The following is a 22,508-nucleotide window of genomic DNA, read 5'->3' as shown; positions in this document are numbered from 1 at the left end:
GGTTTGGGATGGCAGCGGGTGGCACCCAGGGCCTCTGCAGCCAGGGGGGCTCTGGGGAGGTGCCCTCGGCCCCCCCAGGGCAAGGCTGGGAGCAGACACCCTCCAGTGCCTTTTCTGCACAGAGGACATTCCTGTCCCCACCTCCACCCCCCGCCCCGGGTCTCACCTCAAAAAACAAGAAAGAAGCCGTGTGAGGGTTTTCTTTTCTCTCTCCTTCTCCAGCCATAATTAAAAAGGACTCACCCTTCCGAGCCCTTTCTATCCCGGGAGGTCGAGAAGAAAGAGAGGGGAGGAAGGGGAAAAACCCTGAAAGAAAAGAGAGGAAGGGCTTGGGAAGGAGAAGAGAGGAAAAAAAAAAAAAAAAAAAGGGACAGGGGAAAAATTAAAGCGGAGATTACACAAAGGGAACTCCTCTACCTTTGAAGCTTTGGCTAAACCGGGGAGGGGGCGGCGGGGGCAGGGAGGGTCCGGGCCCAGTCGGCTCCTTTCTCAAAGCCTTCTCCTTTCAAGAATGTCTCGAATTCCTGCAGGAACAAGGAGCCGGGGCTGTGGGGCCGAAGGAAACGGGAGGGGAAAAACAAAATCACCGTGGCCGCTCGGCTAATTCCGGCCGCCACACCTGGGCATCGGCGCCGGGGCATTGTTCGCCCCTAATTGCCGGGTGTTGCATTTCCCTCCTGCTTTAAAGCTCCATTGAACTCGAACTGTTATAATTTTCTGCCCCCCAGCCCAGCCGGGCTTTGTAGGGGCGGGGGGAGCCCCGGTTCGGGGATTACGGCCCCCCAAGGGTCCGTCCGGCCGCCGCCGCCCCGGGCATTGTCACGGGGAAGGCGATGATGGGGAGGGGGCACAGCAGCGGGGTCGGGGGGGCAGCCGGGCTGGTGGTCCCGGCAGGAGAACAGGGGGGACGGTGATAATGGCAGGATGAGGGGATGGGGTTTGGGGGTACCAGGATGAGGGGGATGGGGTTTGGGGGGTACCAGGATGAGGGGATGGGGTTTGGGGGTACCAGGATGAGGGGGATGGGGTTTGGGGGGTACCAGGATGAAGAGGATGGGATTTGGGGGTACCAGGATGAGGGGATGGGGTTTGGGAGTACCAGACTGAAGAGGATGGGGTTTGGGGGTACCAGGCTGAGGGGATGGGATTTGGGGGTACCAGGATGAGGGGATGGGATTTGGGGGTACCAGGATAAGGGGGATGGGATTTGGGGTACCAGGATGAGGGGATGGGATTTGGGGTACCAGGCTGAGGGAATGGGATTTGGGGGTACCAGGATGAGTGGGATGGGATTTGGGATATCAGGATGAGGGGGATGGGGTTTGGGGTACCAGGATGAGGGGATGGGGTTTGGGGGTACCAGGATGAAGAAGATGAGATTTGGGGTACCAAATGGGAATGGGATTTGGGGGTACCAGGATGAGGGGGATGGGATTGGGGGTACCAGGATGAGTGGGATAGGATTTGGGGTACCAGGATGAGGGGAGTGGGTTTGAGGGTACCAGGATGAGGGGGGTGGGATTTGGGGGGACAGGGTGAGGGGATGGGATTTGGGGGGACAGGGTGAGGGGATGGGATTTGGGGGGACAGGAGGGACCAGGCTTAGAGTGACGGGATTTGGGGAACAGGAGGGACCAGGCTGAGGGGATGGGATTTGGGGGTACCAGGATGAGGGTGATGTGATGTGGGGAGCAGGCTGAGGGGATGGGATTTGAGGACCAGGCTGCGGGGGATGCCCTGGGTGGGGATCAGGGGGTACCAGAGCGATGCCCTGAGTGTGGAGAACAGGGGATACCACCTGGGTGCCACTCCCAGGGTGATGCCAGGTGCAGGGAACAGCAGGGACCAGGACAGGGGTGATGCTCTGGGGACAACGGGGGTACCACACCGGGACCACGCTGAGGGTGACAACACCGGGTACCCCCTGGGTACCACACCAAGGGTGATGTTCTGAGGGGCAAAACGGGGTACGGTGATGGGAACCCCTCTGGGGGTGCTGACCTATGGGGGAGCAGTGGGTGCCACCCTGGTGGTGATGTCCTATAGGGGAAACAGTGGGTGCCACCCTGGTGCCAGTCTGGGGGTGCTGGCCTATAGGGGAACAGTGGGTCCCCCTCCGTTGCCTTATAGGGGAACACTGGGTACCACCCTGGTGCCACTTTGGGGGTGCTGCCCTGTGGGGCAACAGTGGGTGCCACCCTTGTGCCCTATAGGGGAATGGTGGGTACCACCCCGGTGCCCTATGGGGGAACGGTGGGTACCACCCTGGGTACCCCTCTGGGGAGCAGTGGGTGCCACCCTTGTGCCCTATGGAGGAACAGTGGGTGCCACCCTGGGGTGATTCCTTATAGGAGAACAGTGGGTACCACCCTGGTGCCCTATGGGGGAGCAGTGGGTGCCACCCTGGGGTGATTCCTTATAGGAGAACAGTGGGTGCCACCCCCGTGCCCTACGGGGGAGCAGTGGGTGCCACCCTGGGGTGATTCCTTATAGGAGAACAGTGGGTACCACCCTGGTGCCCCTCTGGGGGTGCTGTCCTGGTCACCAGGGTGCAGCTGCCACCTTCAGGATCCAACCTGATCCCAAAGAGGGATGGTGGCCCCAGGGAGTCCCCGTCAGTCGCCACCCTCACCCTGCTGCTCCTGTCCCCAAGCACGGGCTGGTGGCACAGGGGACGCCGTGCTGGGTCCCCCGTCCCAGCGGGCACGGCCTTGGCACGGGAAGGAAAACACCCCCAGGCCCCAAATCTGGACACTCACTTTTATTTCCTCGGGGCTGCCTCCTTTACACCAAGAAACTCCCGAGCCCAAAGGCTTAGGCCTAAAACCAACTCATAAACAACAGAATTGGCCAAAACACACGAAACACGATCAGCAGTGAGATAAAAATCACCAAAAGGCAGCTTCTTTTTGGCCTGCTGGGCACCCACGGCATCCCTGTGCCAGCCAGTGCCACCGGGAGAGGGCACAGACCTTCCCCCCAATAAATAATGCGGGGACCCCACGGGGTGGGGACGCAAGTGCTGGCCCTGGGGGCTGGGGGCTCAGAATCCCAGCCTGAGGGGACACCCCACCCCAAAGGGGACACCCTGCAGGCTCATGGCTGCTCCTAACCACCCCTGGAACCGAGAGCTGAGGCCAGGGGGAACGGGGACGTGTCCTGGGGTGGTGGCACAGGGACAAGGTGAGCTGACAAGAAGAAAAAGGCACTGGGTGGGGAACGTGGATTCCACGGGATGCTCCAGGGGTTTGGGATCACCATCTCCAAAGAGCTGATAAGGCCTGGATATCATGGGATGCTCCAGGATTCAGGACACCACTGACCATGAAAGGTGTGAACAAAGTCCCTGGACACCCCAGGATTCAGGAGTCACTGACCATCCCTGAGGAGAGTGGACAGAGGCCCTGTGTGGGGAACGTTGATATCATGGGGTGCTCAGGGATTTGGGACCCCACTGACCACCCCTGAGGGGAGTGGACAAAGTCCCTGTGTGGGGAAGGTGGATTCCACAGGATGCTCCAGGGATTTGGGACCCCCATCACCATCTCCAAAGAGCTGATAAGGCCTGGATATCATGGGATGCTCCAGGATTCAGGACACCACTGACCACCTCTGAGGGGAGTCACAAAGTCCCTGGACACCCCAGGACACTCCAGGGATTCACTGACCATCCCTGAGGGAAGTGGACAAAGTCCCTGTGTGGGGAACGTGGATTCCATGGGATGCTCCAGGGGTTTGGGACCCCACTGACCATCTCCAAAGGGCTGGTAAGGCCTGGAATTCAGGACCTCACTGACCATCCCTGAGAGAAGTCACCAAGTCCATGGATTCCATGGGATTTGGATTCCATGGGATGCTCCAGGGATTTGGGATCACCATCACCATCTCCAAAGAGCTGATAAGGCCTGGATATCATGGGATACTCCAGGATTCAGGACCCCACTGACCACCTGTGAGGGGGAAAGTCACAAAGTCCCTGGACACCCCGGCACACTCCAGGATTCAGGACGCCACCACCCCCAAACCCTGCCCTCCCCTCCCTCGGGGCGCTTCCAACCCAAACCAGTTTTAAACGAACGAGTTAAAACCGCAGCGCTGGGAGCGGGGACAGCGCAGGGACAGCCCTGGGGCAGGACAGGGACAGCTCCGGGGAGGACGGGGACAGCATGGGGACAGCATGGGGACAGCTCCAGGGAGGACGGGGACAGCATGGGGACAGCATGGGGACAGCATGGGGACAGCTCCAGGGAGAACGGGGACAGCATGGGGACAGCATGGGGACAGCTCCAGGGAGAACGGGGACAGCATGGGGACAGCTCCAGGGAGAACGGGGACAACACGGGGACAGCTCCGGGATAGCTCCGGGGAAGATGGGGACAGAGCCCCCCGGGGAGAGGACACGGGACAGCTCCGGGGAGGACATGGGGACAGTCCCTGAGGGGGGGACACGGGGAGAGCTCGGGCAGGACGGGGAGAGCTCGGGCAGGACGGGGAGAGCTCGGGCAGGACGGGGAGAGCCCCCGAGGGGAGGACACGGGGACAGCCCCCGAGGGGAGGACACGGGGACAGCTCGGGCAGGACGGGGACAGCCCCCGAGGGGAGGACACGGGGACAGTCCCCGAGGGGAGGACACGGGGACAGCCCCCGAGGGGAGGACACGGGGACAGCCCCCGAGGGGAGGACACGGGCACAGCCCCCGAGGGGAGGACACGGGCACAGCCCCCGAGGGGAGGACACGGGGACAGCTCGGGCAGGACGGGGACAGCCCCCGAGGGGAGGACACGGGGACAGCTCGGGCAGGACGGGGACAGGCCCCGAGAGGAGGACACGGGCACAGCTCGGGCAGGACGGGGACAGCTCGGGCAGGACGGGGACAGTCCCCGAGGGGAGGACACGGGGACATCCCCCGAGGGGAGGACACGGGGACATCCCCCGAGGGGAGGACACGGGGACAGTCCCCGAGGGGAGGACACGGGGACAGCTCGGGCAGGACGGGGACAGCCCCCGAGGGGAGGACACGGGGACAGCCCCCGAGGGGAGGACACGGGGACAGCTCGGGCAGGACGGGGACAGTCCCCGAGAGGAAGACACGGGCACAGCCCCCGAGGGGAGGACACGGGGACAGCTCGGGCAGGGCCGGGGTTACGTGCGGGGCCCGCGGGAGCGGTGGGTGGGCGATGAGGAGCCCACGAACTCGAAGTGCTTCTGCCGCTCGGCGTTGGGGAAGGGCAGCTGCCCCCGGAAGAGGCGCTTGATGAAATGAGCTTCGCGCTGGTTCTGGCGGCTGCGGGAGGCGCGGCGGGGCCGGCCCCGGCGGGTGAAGGCCATGTACCAGCCCTCGTAGCGCGCGTTCTGGAAGGCCGTGTAGTTGTTCTCCAGCACGATCTCGGTGAAGATGCAGTCCTTGCTCTTCCCGTTGGGCTGCGGGACGGCGAGGAGAGAGGGGGTTTAGGGACCGAGGGGGTTGGGGTGGGACTTGAGAGGGGTTGGAGTGACCCAGATCGTCTTTGGGAGCTTCCAGCCCATCCCTGAGACCCCCCAAGAACATCTCTGAGACCTCCAAGAGCATCTCTGAGACCGCCAAGAGCATCTCTGAGACTCCCCCCAGAGCATCTCTGAGACTCCCCCCATCTTTATCACCCCAAAATCCATCTCTGCCAGCCCCAGCTCATCCCTGACACCCCCTAAGCCATCTTTGTCACCACCCCTGATGCCCCTCAGTTCACTCCTCAAACCCATCTTTAGCACCCCCAAACCCATCTCTGTCATCCCCAGCCCATTCTTGTCACTGCCCCGATGCCCCTCAGTTCACCTCTGTCACCCCCAGACCACCCCTGACCCCCACAAACCCATTTTGCCACCTCGAAGCCCCATTTTTATCACCCCAAACCCCACATCCATCCCCCCAAAACCCCCCTTTTATCACCCCCAAACCCCACATCCATCCCCCCCAAACCCCCTTTTATCACCCCAAACACCACCTCCATCACCCCAAACCCCCTTTTATCACCTAAAACTCCACCTCCTTCACCTCAAAACCCCCTTTTATCACCCCAAAACCTTATTTTATCACCCCAAACCCCACCATCCCCCCAAAACCCACCATCACCCCAAGCCCCCCCTCTTTTATTACCCCAAAACCCCCTCCCCATCACCCAAAACCCCCTTTTATCACCCCCAAACCCCACCTCCAACACCCCAAAACCCCCTTTTGCCACCCCCCAACCTATCCCCAATGGATTCACCCCCCTGCCCCGGGAGCAGCTCCCCGGATCCTCCTCCTGCGGCGCCCAGGCTGAGCAGCACGGGCAGGGACGGAGGAAAAGGGGTCGGGGAGATCGCCCAGAGCGCCCAGCCCAGCCGGCTCGCAGGGATTTGGGGGTGCCCCCGACTCACCTTCCCGATGAGTTTTCCCCTCCGGCTCATGCAGATGTACTTCTCGCTCTCGGCGCCTTTGATCCGCACGCGGCTCCCGAAGGTGTCGGTCTCCACGATCAGCTTGGCTGCGAGGAGGGGACACGTCCTGGGGGGCTGCGACACCCCCAGCCCCAAATCCCCCCGGTTCCCGTCCCCCCCAGAATGGAGCAAGAGATGTTGTTCCTTGGGGAAAAGCAGGAGCTGGCCCCTGCGCTGTCACCTTCCACAGACTTTGTCACCGTCTGTGTCACCGCCGCTCAGTTCATCTGTCACCCCCAAACCCATCTTTAGCACCCCAAAATCCATCTTTGTCACCACCCCTGACACCCCTCAGTTCATCTGTCACCCCAAATCCCTCCCTACCACCCCCCAAAACCCACCTTTGCTGCCCCCAGACAATTTTTGTCACCACCCCTGACAGCCCTCAGTTCATCTGTCACCCCAAGTCCACCCCTGCCACCCCCCAAATCCTTATATCACCTCAAAACCCATCTCTGTCACCCCCAGCCTATTTTTGTCACTGTTCCTGACACTCCTCCGTTCATCTCTCACCCCAAATCCATCCCTGTCACCCCCAAACCCATCTTTAGCACCCCAAACCCATCTCTGTCACCCCCAGCCTATTTTTGTCACCACCCCGACACCCCTCAGTTCATCTGTCACGCCAAGTTTGCCCTTGTCAGCCACAGCCCATTTTTGTCACTGTCCCTGCCGCCCCTCAGCTCCTCTGTCACCCCCAGCCCACCCCAAAACCCCGGAGATCATCTGTCACCCCAAACCCATCTCTGTCACCCTCAGCCCATTTTTGTCACCACCCCTGACACCCCTCAGTTCGTCTGTCACCCCAAATCCATCTCTGCCAACCCCAAAACCCATCTCTGTCACCCCAGCTTATCACTGACACCCCATAAACCATCTTTGTCAGCACCCCTGAGTTCATCTGTCCCCCCGGGTCCATCCCTGTCACCCTCCCAAACCCATTATATCACCCCAAATCCATCCCTGTCACCCCCAAACCCATCTCTGTCACCCCAGCTCATCCCTGACATCCCATCTTTGTCACCACCCGAGTTCATCTGTCCCCCCAAGTCCATCCCTGTCACCCTCCCAAACCCATTATATCACCCCAAAACCCATCCCTGTCCCCCAAGTCCATCCCTGCCACCCCAAAACCCATTATATCACCCCAAATCCATCCCTGTCACCCCCAAACCCATCTTTAGCACCCCAAAATCCACCTGTGTCACCCCCAGCCCATTTTTGTCACTGTTCCTGATGCCCCTCAGCTCATCTCACACCCCAAATCCATCTTTAGCACCCCAAAACCATCTCTGCCGCCCCCAGCCCATTTTTGTCACTGTCCCTGCCACCCCTCAGTGCATCTGTCACCCCAAATCCATCCCTGTCACCCCCAAACCCGTCTTTAACACCCCAAAATCCACCTGTGTCACCCCCAGCCCATTTTTGTCACTGCTCCTGATGTCCCTCAGTTCGTCTGTCACCCCAAATCCGTCCCTGTCACCCCCAAAACCCATCACTGTCACCCCAGCTCATCCCTGACACCCCATAAACCATCTTTGTCAGCACCCCTGAGTCCATCTGTCACCCCAAGTTTGCCCTGTCACCCCCCAGACCCGTCTTTAGCACCCCAAAATCCACCTGTGTCACCCCCAGCCCATTTTTGTCACTGTTCTTGATGTCCCTCAGTTCGTCTGTCACCCCAAATCCGTCCCTGTCACCCCAAATCCGTCCCTGTCACCCCAAACCCATCTCTGTCACCCCAGCTCATCCCTGACACCCCATCTTTGTCACCATCCGAGTTCATCTGTCCCCCCAAGTCCATCCCTGTCACCCTCCCAAACCCATCTTTAGCACCCCAAAACCCATCCCTGTCCCCCAAGTCCATCCCTGCCACCCCAAAACCCATTATATCACCCCAAAACCCATCCCTGTCACCCCCAAACCCATCTTTATCACCCCAAACACACCCCTGCCACCCCCAGCCCATTTTTGTCACTGTCCCTGCCACCCCTCAGCTCATCTGTGTCACCCCCAGCCCACCCCTGAGTTCATCTGTCACCCCAAGTTTGCCCTGTCACCCCCAAACCCATCTTCAGCACCCTGAAACCATCTCTGCTGCCCCCAGCCCATTTTTGTCACTGTTCCTGATGTCCCTCAGCTCACCTCACACCCCAAATCCGTCCCTGTCACCCCAAAACCCATCTCTGTCACCCCCAGCCCATTTTTGTCACCACCCTTGACACCCCTCAGTTCGTCTGTCACCCCAAATCCATCCCTGCCACCCCAAACCCATTATATCACCCCCAAACCCATCCCTGTCACCCCCAAACCCATCTTTATCACCCCAAACACACCCCTGCCACCCCCAGCCCATATTTGTCACTGTCCCTGCCACCCCTCAGTGCATCTGTCACCCCAAATCCATCCCTGTCACCCCCCAAATCCATCTTTAACACCCCAAAATCCACCTGTGTCACCCCAGCCCATTTTTGTCACTGCTTCTGATGTCCCTCAGCTCATCTCACACCCCAAATCCGTCCCTGTCACCCCCAAAACCCATCTCTGTCACCCCAGCTCATCTCTGTCACCCCATCTTTGTCACCACCCCTGAGTTCATCTGTCACCCCAAATCCATCCCTGTCACGCCCAAACCCATCTTTAGCACCCCAAAATCCACCTCTGCCACCCCCAGCCCATTTTTGTCACTGTTCTTGATGTCCCTCAGTTCGTCTGTCACCCCAAATCCGTCCCTGTCACCCCAAACCCATCTCTGTCACCCCAGCTCATCCCTGACATCCCATCTTTGTCACCACCCGAGTTCATCTGTCCCCCCAAGTCCATCCCTGTCACCCTCCCAAACCCATCTTTATCACCCCAAAACCCATCCCTGTCCCCCACGTCCATTCCTGCCACCCCAAAACCCATTATATCACCCCAAAACCCATCCCTGTCACCCCCAAACCCATCTTTATCACCCCAAACACACCCCTGCCACCCCCAGCCCATTTTTGTCACTGTCCCTGCCACCCCTCAGTGCATCTGTCACCCCAAATCCATCCCTGTCACCCCCCAAATCCATCTTCAGCACCCCAAAATCCACCTGTGTCACCCCAGCCCATTTTTGTCACTGCTCCTGATGTCCCTCAGCTCATCTCACACCCCAAATCCGTCCCTGTCACCCCCAAAACCCATCTCAGTCATCCCAGCTCATCTCTGTCACCCCATCTTTGTCACCACCCCTGAGTTCATCTGTCACCCCAAATCCGTCCCTGTCACCCCAAACCCATCTTTAGCACCCCAAAATCCACCTGTGTCACCCCCAGCCCATTTTTGTCACTGCTCCTGATGTCCCTCAGCTCATCTCACACCCCAAATCCGTCCCTGTCACCCCCAAAACCCATCTCTGTCACCCCAGCTCATCTCTGTCACCCCATCTTTGTCACCACCCCTGAGTGCATCTGTCCCCCCAAATCCATCCCTGTCACCCCAAACCCATCTTTATCACCCCAAACACACCCCTGCCACCCCCAGCCCAATTTTGTCACTGCTCCTGCCACCCCTCAGCTCATCTGTGTCACCCCCAGCCCACCCCTGAGTTCATCTGTCACCCCAAGTTTGCCCTGTCACCCCCAAACCCATCTTCAGCACCCTGAAACCATCTCTGCTGTCCCCAGCCCATTTTTGTCACTGTTCCTGATGTCCCTCAGCTCACCTCACACCCCAAATCCGTCCCTGTCACCCCAAAACCCATCTCTGTCACCCCCAGCCCATTTTTGTCACCACCCTTGACACCCCTCAGTTCGTCTGTCACCCCAAGTCCATCCCTGCCACCCCAAACCCATTATATCACCCCAAAACCCATCCCTGTCACCCCCAAACCCATCTTTATCACCCCAAACACACCCCTGCCACCCCAGCCCATTTTTGTCACTGTCCCTGCCACCCCTCAGTGCATCTGTCACCCCAAATCCATCCGTCACCCCCCAAATCTATCTTTAACACCCCAAAATCCACCTGTGTCACCCCCAGCCCATTTTTGTCACTGCTTCTGATGTCCCTCAGCTCATCTCACACCCCAAATCCGTCCCTGTCACCCCCCAAATCCATCTTTAACACCCCAAAATCCACCTGTGTCACCCCCAGCCCATTTTTGTCACTGTCCCTGCCACCCCTCAGTGCATCTGTCACCCCCAGACCCGTCTTTAGCACCCCAAAATCCACCTGTGTCACCCCCAGCCCATTCTTGTCACTGTCCCTGCCGCCCCTCAGCTCCTCCCCCGTGAATGCTCCAGGAATTCCCACGGATTCTCCACGGATTTAAGTGGATTCTCCCGGAATTCCATGGATTTTCCTAGAATTCCCGTGGATTCTCCCGGAATTCAAGTGGATTTTCCCAGAATTCCGTGGATTGTCCCAGAATTCGCGCAGATTCACCAGGAATTCAACGGACTCTCCAGCAAGGATTTCTCTGGAATTCCAGTAGATTCTCCAGGATTTCGCTTTGATTTTCCCAAAATTCCCATGGATTCTCCAGGAATTACAAGGATTTGCCAGGAATTTAAGTGAATTCTCCCGGAATTCCCGTGGATTTTCCATTAATTCAGTCAATTTTCCATTAATTCAGTCGATTCTCCTGGAATTTAGGTGGATGCTCCCAGAATTCCCGCGGATTCACCAGCACTAATTTTTCCAGAATTCCAGTAAATTTTCCTGGAATTCCAGTAAATTCTCCTGGAATTCCAGTAAATTCTCACGCAATTCCCACGGATTCTCCAGGAATTTAAGTGGATTCTCCCAGAATTCCATGGATTTTCCATGAAATCAGTGAATTTTCCCAGAATTCTGTGGATTCTCCAGCATGGATTTTCCCAGAATTCCAGTGGATTCTCTACGAATTTAAGTGGATTCTCCTGGAATTCCACAGATTTTCCCGGAATTCAAGTGGATTTGCCTGGAATTCCATGGGTTTTCCATGAATTCAGTGGAATCTCCCAAATTCCAGGAGAATCCATGGGAATTCTAAGTGGATTTTACCAGAATTCAGTGGATTGTCATGGATTCCATGGATTTTCCAGCACGGATTTTCCCAGAACTCAAGTAGATTCTCCCAGAATTCCATGGATTTTCCATGAATTCAGTGGATTCTCCCGGAATTCCCACAGATTCTCCTGGAATTTAAGTGGATCATCCCGGAATTCAAATGGATTATCCCTGAATTGAAATGGATTTTCCATGAATTCAGTGGATTCTCCTGGAATTTAAGGGGCTTCTCCAGCACGAGTTTTCCCAGAATTCCAGTAGATTCTCCGTGAATTCCACGGATTCTCCGGGAATTCCCGTGGATTCTCCCCGAGTTTAAGTGGGTTCTCCTGGAATTCCACAGATTTTCCCGGAATTCAAGTGGATTTGCCCGGAATTCCATGGATTTTCCATGAATTCAGTGGAATCTCCCCGAATTTCCATGGATTCTCCTGGAATTTAAGTGGATTTTCCCAGAACTCCAGTAGATTCTCCCAGAATTCCATGGATTTTCCATGAATTCAAGTGGATTCTCCCCAAATACAAGTGGATTCTCCCAGAATTCAAGTGGATTCTCCAGGAACTTAAGTGAATTTTCCATGAATTCAGTGGAATCTCCCCGAATACAAGTGGATTCTCCCAGAATTCAAGTGGATTCTCCAGGAACTTAAGTGAATTTTCCATGAATTCAGTGGAATCTCCTGGAATTCCCATGGATTCTCCAGGGATTCCATGGATCTTCCATTAATTCAGTGGATTCTCCAGCACGGATTTTCCTGGAGTTCCAGTGGATTCTCCAGGAATTTAAGGGAATTTTCCATGAATTCCGTGGATTCTCCCAGAATTCAAATGGATTCTCCAGGAGTTCAAGTGAATTTCCCATGAATTCAGTGGATTCCCCCAGAATTCAAGTGGATTCTCCCGGAATTCCCATGGATTCTCCCGAAATTCCATGGATTCTCCATGAATTCAGTGGATTTTCCCAGAATTCCCATGGATTCTCCAGGAATTTAAGTGAATTTTCCCAGAATTCTGTGGCTTCTCCTGAAATTCCCATGGATCCTCCAGAAATTTAAGTGAATTTTCCATTAATTCAGTGGTTTCTCCCAGAATTCCCATGGATTCTCCAGGAATTTAAGTGAATTTTCCCAGAATTCTGTGGCTTCTCCTGAAATTCCCATGGATCCTCCAGAAATTTAAGTGAATTTTCCATTAATTCAGTGGATTCTCCCAGAATTCCCATGGATTCTCCAGGAATTTAAGTGAATATTCCATGAATTCAGTGGATTCTCCCAGAATTCAAGTGGATTCTCCCAGAACCCCCATGGATTCTCCAGCAATTTAAGGGAATTTTCCATGAATTCAGTGGATTCTCAAGGAATTCAAATGGGTTCTCCTGGAATTCCATGGATTTCCCATGAATTCAGTGGATTCTCCAGCACAGATTTTCCAGGAATTCCAGTGGATTCTCCAGGAATTTAAGTGCATTTTCCACGAATTCAGTGGATTCCCCCAGAATTCCCATGGATTTTCCCGGAATTCTGTGGATTTTCCATGAATTCAGTGGATTCTCCCAGAATTCCCATGGATTCTCCAGGAATTTAAGTGAATTTTCCCAGAATTCTATGGCTTCTCACGGAATTCCTGTGGATTCTCCAGCACGAATTTTCCCGGAATCCCCTTCGATTTTTCCAGAATTCCAGTGAATTTGCCAGGAATTCCCACGGATTCTCCCGGAATTTTAATTCATTTTCCCAGAATTCTGTGGATTCTCCCGGAATTCCATGGATTTTCCATTAATTCAGTGGATTCCCCCGGAATTCCTGTGGATCCTCCAGGAATTCAGTGGATTTTCCCAGAATTCCCACAGATTTTTGTTATTATATTTTATTATTTAAATATATTTTATTTATTAATATTTATCATTATCAGCTTTCATTATTAGGGTTTTTTATTATTAGCAGCTTAATGATTTTATTGGTTTCCATTTATTATTTATTTTAATATTTTATTATTATTCTGTTTATTTTTATTTCTTGTATTATTAGGTTTTATTATTAGGGCTTTCTATTATTTTTCATTATTATATTTTGTTTATTATTTATTTATTATCATTATTTATTATTTGGTTTTATTATTAGGGATTTTTTAATTATTAGGTTTTTTATTATTATAAGGGGTTTATTATTATTATTAGGATTTTTATTATTATTATTAGGGGTTTATTATTATTTTGGATCCTTCTTATTAAATTATTATTATTATTATTATTATTATTAAGTATTTTTAAATTATTATTATTAGGGGGTTGTTATTATTATTAGAGGCTGTAAAAATTATTATCAGTGTTAGGGTTTAGACCTTAGAGTGTTTTAATACTTTTTAAATTACTATTAGTAATTTCAATTACTAATTATAGCAATAAAGAGTAATTTATTACAGTAATAAATAGTAATAGAGTATGGTAATAGTAATGAATTAGAGCAATAAATAGCAATTTTTTATACTAAAAAATAGCAAATTTTATAGTAATAAATAGCAATAAATTACAGCAATAAATAGTAATAAATTAGAGCAATAAATAGAAATTATTATACTAATAAATAGTAATAAATTATAGTAATAAAGAGTAATAAAATATAGTAATAAATGGTAATTTATTGTAGTAATAAATAATAATGAATTATGGCAATAATTAGCAATTTTTATATTAATAAATAATAAATTATAGCAATAATTAGCAATTTTTATATTAATAAAGAGTAATAAATTATAGCAGTAAACAGTAACTTCAATCCTCATTTGAGGATCTTTTTTATTTCTTTTTTTATGGAGATTTTTGCCTAACCAACCCATCCAGAGCTGCCATCCCTGCAAAACCCTTTGGGAAGCGCCACTTCCCAGGCGATTCCCTGCCTGGGAATTAGTGACAATAATAAAAATGACATTAATCCTCACTTGAGGACCATTTTTACTTTGGTTTTTTGTGCAGGTTTTTGCCTAACCAACCCATCCAGAGCTGCCATTCCCACAAAGCCCTTTGGGTTTGCAGGTGATTCCCAGCCTGGCAATTTATTGGTGACGCTCATCCTCATTCGAGGATCACTTTTTGTTCTTTTTTTATGGAGATTTTTGCCTAACCAACCCATCCAGAGCTGCCATCCCTGCAAAACCCTTTGGGAAGCGCCACTTCCCAGGCGATTCCCTGCCTGGGAGTTTATTAGTGACGCTCATCCTCACTTGAAGATCATTTTTACTTTTATTTTTTTCCGGATTTTTGGCTAACCAACCCATCCAGAGCTGCCATTCCTGCAAAACCTTTTGGGAAGCGCCACTGCCCAAGCCTGGGAAGCGATTCCCATCCTGGGAATTTATTGGTGACGCTCATCCTCACTTGAAGATCATTTTTACTTTTCTTTTTTTCCGGATTTTTCCCTAACCAACCCATCCAGAGCTGCGATTCCCACAAAGCCCTTTGGGTTTGCAGGTGATTCCCAGCCTGGCAATTTATTGGTGACGCTCATCCTCATTCGAGGATCACTTTTTGTTCTTTTTTTATGGAGATTTTTGCCTAACCAACCCATCCAGAGCTGCCATCCCTGCAAAACCCTTTGGGAAGCGCCACTTCCCAGGCGATTCCCTGCCTGGGAGTTTATTAGTGACGCTCATCCTCACTTGAAGATCATTTTTACTTTTATTTTTTTCCGGATTTTTGGCTAACCAACCCATCCAGAGCTGCCATTCCTGCAAAACCTTTTGGGAAGCGCCACTGCCCAAGCCTGGGAAGCGATTCCCATCCTGGGAATTTATTGGTGACGCTCATCCTTCACTTGAAGATCATTTTTACTTTTTTTCCGGATTTTTCCCTAACCAACCCATCCAGAGCTGCCATTCCCGCAAAGCCCTTTGGGTTTGCAGGTGATTCCAAGGTGATTCCCAGCCTGGCAAATTATTAGTGACGTTCATCCTCACTCGAGGATCCCTTTTGTTCTTTTTTTATGGAGATTTTTGCCTAACCAACCCATCCAGAGCTGCCATCCCTGCAAAACCCTTTGGGAAGCGCCACTTCCCAGGCGATTCCCTGCCTGGGAATTAGTGACAATAATAAAAATGACATTAATCCTCACTTGAGGACCATTTTTATTTTGGTTTTTGTGCAGGTTTTTGCCTAACCCACCCATCCAGAGCTGCCATTCCCACAAAGCCCTTTGGGTTTGCAGGTGATTCCCAGCCTGGCAATTTATTGGTGACGCTCATCCTCACTTGAAGATCATTTTTACTTTTCTTTTTTTCCGGATTTTTCCCTAACCAACCCATCCAGAGCTGCCATTCCCACAAAGCCCTTTGGGTTTGCAGGTGATTCCCAGCCTGGCAATTTATCGGTGACGCTCATCCTCATTCGAGGATCACTTTTTGTTCTTTTTTTATGGAGATTTTTCCCTAACCAACCCATCCAGAGCTGCCATCCCTGCAAAACCCTTTGGGAAGCGCCACTTCCCAGGCGATTCCCTGCCTGGGAATTAGTGACAATAATAAAAATGACATTAATCCTCACTTGAGGACCATTTTTACTTTGGTTTTTTGTGCAGGTTTTTGCCTAACCCACCCATCCAGAGCTGCCATCCCTGCAAAAACCTTTGGGAAGCGCCACTTCCCAGCTGATTCCCTGCCTGGGAGTTTATTAGTGACGCTCATCCTCACTTGAAGATCATTTGTTATTCTTTTTTTACAGGGATTTTTCCCTAACCAACCCATCCAGAGCTGCCATCCCTGCAAAACCCTTTGGGAAGCGCCACTTCCCAGCTGATTCCAAGGTGATTCAAACCTGGCAATTTATTAGTGACGCTCATCCTCACTCGAGGACCACTTTTGTTCTTTTTTTACGGAGATTTTTCCCTAACCAACCCATCCAGAGCTGCCACCCCTGCAAAACCCTTTGGGAAGCGCCACTTCCCAGCTGATTCCCAGGGGATCCCCACCGAATTCCGCTCCTCACCGAACTTGTCGCCGTCCTCGGCGGTGGCCGTGACGCTGGTGCCGCGCACCTGGACGTGCCCACTCATCCTCATTTGAGGATCTTTTTTATTTCTTTTTGACAGGGATTTTTCCCTAACCAACCCATCCAGAGCTGCCATCCCTGCAAAACCCTTTGGGAAGCGCCACTTCCCAGCTGATTCCAAGGTGATTCAAACCTGGCAATTTATTAGTGACGCTCATCCTCACTCGAGGACCACTTTTGTTCTTTTTTTACGGAGATTTTTCCCTAACCAACCCATCCAGAGCTGCCATCCCTGCAAAACCCTTTGGGAAGCGCCACTTCCCAGCTGATTCCAAGGTGATTCCCAGCCTGGCAATTTATTAGTGACGCTCATCCTCACTCGAGGACCACTTTTGTTCTTTTTTTATGGAGATTTTTCCCTAACCAACCCATCCAGAGCTGCCATCCCTGCGAAACCCTTTGGGAAGCGCCACTTCCCAGCTGATTCCCAGGGGATCCCCACCGAATTCCGCTCCTCACCGAACTTGCCGCCGTCCTCGGCGGTGGCCGTGACGCTGGTGCCGCGCACCTGGACGTGCCCACTCATCCTCATTTGAGGATCTTTTTTATTTCTTTTTGACAGGGATTTTTGCCTAACCAACCCATCCAGAGCTGCCATCCCTGCGAAACCCTTTGGGAAGCGCCACTTCCCAGCTGATTCCAAGGTGATTCCCAGCCTGGCAATTTATTAGTGACGCTCATCCTCACTCGAGGATCCCTTTTGTTCTTTTTTTACGGAGATTTTTGCCTAACCAACCCATCCTGAGCTGCCATCCCTGCAAAGCCCTTTGGGAAGCGCCACTTCCCAGCTGATTCCCAGGGGATCCCCACCGAATTCCGCTCCTCACCGAACTTGCTGCCGTCCTCGGCGGTGGCCGTGACGCTGGTGCCGCGCACCTGGACGTGCCCACTCATCCTCACTCGAGGATCCCTTTTATTTTCTTTTTGACAGGGATTTTTCCCTAACCAACCCATCCAGAGCTGCCATCCCTGCAAAACCCTTTGGGAAGCGCCACTTCCCAGCTGATTCCAAGGTGATTCAAACCTGGCAATTTATTAGTGACGCTCATCCTCACTCGAGGACCACTTTTGTTCTTTTTTTACGGAGATTTTTCCCTGACCAACCCATCCAGAGCTGCCATCCCTGCAAAACCCTTTGGGAAGCGCCACTTCCCAGGTGATTCCCAGGGGATCCCCACCGAATTCCGCTCCTCACCGAACTTGTCGCCGTCCTCGGCGGTGGCCGTGACGCTGGTGCCGCGCACCTGGACGTGCCCGCCGCTGGTCCGGCTGTAGAGCTGGTACTCGCGGCTCTGGCGGCGGCTCAGCCGGTCCGGCACGGCCGCCTGCTCCCTCACGTGCTGGTTAAAATTAGGAGACGGTTGGTTCTGCCCCTTTGTCCGCAGAGGGAAAAAATCAAATCAATGCCGTCCGGGGTGCGCGGGGCACGGCGGGGGGAGCGCGGCCGGGGGGGCGCGGGTTGGGAGCGGCCCTTGGAGCAGGGATTGCTCTGGGGCTTGGGATGGGGAATTTAAAGAGGTTTTCCTCTTCCTCCACCACATTCCCGGCTCCAGAGGGGCGCTTTGGGGCTTGGGATGGGAAATTTAAAGAGGTTTTCCTCTTCCTCCACCACATTCCCGGCTCCAGAGGGGCGCTTTGGGGCTTGGGATGGGAAATTTAAAGAGGTGTTCCTGATCCTCCACAGCATTCCCAGGATTGAGGGCGGGGGAATCCAGGGAAGGGTTTGGGATGGGGAATTTAAAGAGGTTTTCCTCTTCCTCCACCACATTCCCGGCTCAAGGAGATCGAGGTCGGGAGAATTCAGGGAACGCTTTTGCGTATTTAAAGAGATTTTCCTGGTCCTCCACAAAATTCCCAGGATTGAGGGCGGGGGAATCCAGGGAAGGGTTTGGGATGGGGAATTTAAAGAGGTTTTCGTCTTCCTCCACAACATTCTCAGCTCCAGAGGAGCGCAGAAATCTGGGATCGAGGTCGGGAGAATCCAGGGAAGGGTTTGAGATGGGGAATTTGAAGAGATTTTGCTGTTCCTCCACCACATTCCCGGCTCCAGAGGGGCGCTTTGGGGTGTGGGATAGGGAATTTAAAGAGGTTTTCCTCTTCCTCCACAAAATTCCCAGGATTGAGGGCGGGGGAATCCAGGGAAGGGTTTGGGATGGGGAATTTAAAGAGGTTTTCCTCTTCCTCCACCACATTCCCGGCTCAAGGAGATCGAGGTCGGGAGAATTCAGGGAATGCTTTTGCGTATTTAAAGAGATTTTCCTGGTCCTCCATAAAATTCCCAGGATTGAGGGCGGGAGAATCCAGGGAATGCTTTGGGGTTTGGGATGGGGAATTTAGAGACATTTTCCTGTTCCCCCACAAAATTCCCGGCTCGAGGGGCGCGGGAATCTGGGATCGAGGTCGGGAGAATCCAGGGAAGGGTTTGAGATGGGGAATTTAAAGAGATTTTGCTGTTCCTCCACAAAATTCCCGGCTCGAGGGGACCGAGGTCGGGAGAATCCAGGAAGGGCTTGGGATGGGGAATTTAAAGAGGTTTTCCTCTTCCTCCACAAAATTCCCGGGATCGAGGGCGAGAGAATCCAGGGAAGGGTTTGGGATGGGGAATTCAAAGAGGTTTTCCTGATCCTCCACAGCATTCCCGGCTCCAGAGGGGCGCTTTGGGGTGTGGGATAGGGAATTTAAAGAGGTTTTCCTGTTCCTCCACAAAATTCCCAGGATTGAGGGCGGGGGAATCCAGGGAAGGGTTTGGGATGGGGAATTTAAAAAGATTTTTCCTGTTCCTCCGCAGCATTCCCGGCTCGAGGGGCGCAGGGAAATCCGGGATCGAGGGCGGGAGAATCCATGGGATGCTTTGGGGTTTGGGATGGGGAATTTAAAGAGATTTTGCTGTTCCTCCACAACATTCCCGGGCATCCGGGAGAATACAGGGAAAGCCCTGGGAAGGCGGAGACGCAAGGTCGGGAAAGGCTCGCCCGGAGCTCGGAGCTGTTTGTGGGGCGGTGATGCTCCCTCAGCGTGGAAAACCCCTGGGGACACTATGGAGGGGGAATGGGAAAATAAAAAAGAGGGGAGGAGAAAAAAAAGGTGGGGAGGAGAGAGAAAAAAAAAGAGGATTCCAAGCACAACCGGGCTGCAGGGAAGGAGTCTCCCATCCCAGGGATGCTCAGCTGGAATTTGGGACACGTCGGGAAGCAGGAGCTGAGCTGGGGAAGCACCCAGCGAGCCCCTCAAGGGGCCCTAAAATGACCCCCGAAATCCTCGGAGGGGATGGCCCAACTCCCAGGAGCGGAGCCACCCGCTCCCGACCCACCCTGGGAATGGGATGAACGCCCCGGGAACCCCAGAACGGCTCCATGGCTTTTCCTAATCGCGGGATGCTGGAGGCAAAAGCGGAGCTGGTCAAGGGCAGGTGACGAGGGGGGTTTGGGGTCCCCAGTCCAGACTCCAACCAGAACATCCCGAGGGAAAACTCGGCTCGACCCCGGTGCGAGCAGCACCTGAGAGACCCCAAAACCGGCCCTGAAGGGGCTGCGGGCAGGGCATGAGACCCAGGCGTGGGACAGGGGGACATTTGGGGTCGCGCTGCCACTTTGGGGTCCACGCATCACCTCGGGGGTGACGGGGGAGTCAGGACCTGCCTCCCGCATTCCCGGGATGCGGAATCGCCTCGCTGGGTGGGAACGCATGGGATGTCCGGCCCGGGGAGGGTGGGGGGCACTGCCAGCGCCCCAAATCCCTCCCCGCCACCTTTGTGCGCTGCCAGGACTCGTTTTCTGCCGGGATCCGCTTTAACGCCTTTGGGGTTGGCCGGGGGAGGTGGGATGGGATTGGGGGGCGCCCCTCTCCATCAAAGGCGCTTCCCTTCCCCTCTCATTTTCAAAGAAATAAAAGCGTTTACCTTGGGAAAAAAAAAAAAAAAAAAAAAAAAAAAAAAAAAAAAAAAAAAAAAAAAAAAGAAAAAAGGTGGCGAGGATGTTTTAAGGCCGCGGGGGCCGCGGCCCCGGGCAGCAGAGGGTGCTGATATGGAACAGTGGATTTTAAAAGCCGCCGCTTTTCTAAAGCTCACAAAAAATGGGTCGGAGCAGCCCTAGAGGGTGCGGGGGAGAGGGGAGGGGGTGTCGACCTCGCACCCCCGCTAGGAGGGTCCGGATCCCGTTAACCCCCTCGGGGCGAGCCCGGGCGGTCTCCGGGAGCCCGAGGCTGGCGGAGCTGGCGCGGCCCTGCCCGAGCGGGGCTGGGCTCCGTGCCAGCCTCACCCGGACCCTCCGCAGGGCTCTGGGGGGGGCATCGCCATCACTGAACCCCCTCGAGGTCACACACGACCCCCCGGCACCATCCCTGCCCTGCCCGGAGCCACTCGGGATGGGACCCCGGGCTGCCCCCCCGCCCACCCCGGGAACCCCCCCAAAGCCAAGCGGCAGCTCTGGGGTCACCAACGCGGCTTCGCCCACCCCGGGGCCCGCAAAGCCCCCGCACCTACCTGTGTCTGACAGGAGAACACGAGCAGCTGGAAACATCTGCGGGAAAAAGGGAAAACCGGGCACTTTCGGGGGGGCCCGGGCGGTTCCTCCTTCCCCCAGCCCGGGGAAAGCCGAGAACGACCCGGGGGTGGCAGCGGGGGCTCGGGGCTTACAGGGACAGGTTCTGCAGGGTCAGGGGCTGCATGGCGCTGCCCGCAGCGCTCCCCTCGCCTCCTTCCAGGGCCGGTCCCCCCGCCCGGGGCGGCCGAGGGGACGAGCGGGTGGAGCCCGGGGTGCTCCGAGCCCACGTGCGATGCCCGAAGCTCCGCGGCAGCGCCGGCTCGTGGGGGAGGCAGCGGGGCTGGGGGCTTCTCCTCTTCCTCCTCTTCTTCCTCTCCCGCCGGCCCTGGGGGCTGCGCGTCCTGTGCCCGGGGGGCACCCAGCTCCGTGCTGTGCCCTCGCCATCAGCCGCCCGTGCCGGGCCCGGTGCCCGCAGCCCCCCGCTCCATGGAGCCGCGCGGGGCCGGGGCCGGCCCGGAGGGGCGGCTTTGGGAGGGGGGGAGAGCCCCGCAGGGAGGGGCTGGGGCCCGCCCGGGACGGGGGGATGGGGCAGGACGAGGGGACGGGGGCTCGGCTTGGGGGTCCCCAGCTGCCCCCGCCCCGAGCGCACCGCGCCTTGGGGACAGAGGGGTTCTGTCACCTTCTGGTGCCACCAGGTGACCGCGCAGCCCCGGGCTGTGCCTCACCCACCTCAGGAGGGGCTCAGCAGCTGCTCCAGCGCTGGGGGGGGCTCTGGGGACCCCCTCCCCCCGCAGGGGGAGGCCGGGGATCCCCCCAGGCACCGTTTGCTGGCCAGGGAGGTGTTAAATGCCTGATAAATCCCGCGGCGGGGAGCTGGGGACGCCCTGGGGGGGTCAAACCGCCCTGGGGGGGGTCCCCGAGGGGCACCACGGGGGAGGGGGGCGCCCCTTCAGACCTCACCTGCCTTCGGACTCGTGCCTCAGTTTCCCCCAGGAGAGGCAGGAGGGGGAGCAGCAGGGAGCCCACCCCCCCAAACCGCAGGAGGGTGGGGGGCCGATTCCATCAAACCAACCCAAATTAACCCCCCCCGGGACTGGAATTCAGCCCAAGCGCACTTTGCAGCCCCCCAGAACCACAAAGGGGGCAGCCCCCGGTTCGGGAGCCCCTCCCGCGGCCCCCCCCGCTCCCGGGGGATGATTGATGGCTGCGGAGCTGTCAGCGCCCCCCGGGATGTCCCCCCGCTGCGGGGCCGGGAGCTGTCAGCGCCTCCCGGGGGTGCCACAGCCCCCGCGGGGTGAGGACAGGCTGGAGTGACAGCGCCGCTGTCGCGGTGGCCCTGCCGGACAGGACCGGCCCTGTCCCCTCTGTCCCCAACCCCATCCCGGGGGTGTGAGCGGGGTTAACCCCCCCCAGTGCCCCAAGTGGGGTTCAGGTCCCCTCTGGAGCCCCCAAATCCCGGCCAGGTCAGTGGGATCCCATCCTGTCTGTCCCTAAATCCCGCCTTGTCCCCT

General features: G+C 55.1%; 1 protein-coding gene across 1 annotated transcript; it reads right to left on the bottom strand.

The window, feature by feature from the left end:
• Positions 1 to 431: 431 nt before the first annotated feature.
• On the bottom strand, positions 432 to 22,377 carry FGF17 (fibroblast growth factor 17). Its single transcript, XM_068174352.1, is given in 7 exon segments — positions 432 to 546; positions 5,138 to 5,421; positions 6,397 to 6,503; positions 17,712 to 17,889; positions 20,997 to 21,033; positions 21,150 to 21,398; positions 22,373 to 22,377. Coding segments are annotated over 7 exon segments (975 nt in total).
• Between the last annotated feature and the right edge of the window lie 131 nt (positions 22,378 to 22,508).

Source organism: Anomalospiza imberbis, chromosome 28 (assembly GCF_031753505.1).
Source record: "Anomalospiza imberbis isolate Cuckoo-Finch-1a 21T00152 chromosome 28, ASM3175350v1, whole genome shotgun sequence".
Taxonomy (NCBI): domain Eukaryota; kingdom Metazoa; phylum Chordata; class Aves; order Passeriformes; family Viduidae; genus Anomalospiza; species Anomalospiza imberbis.
The sequence above is the reverse complement of the archived record's forward strand: the minus strand, read 5'-3'. Positions and strand labels throughout refer to the sequence as shown.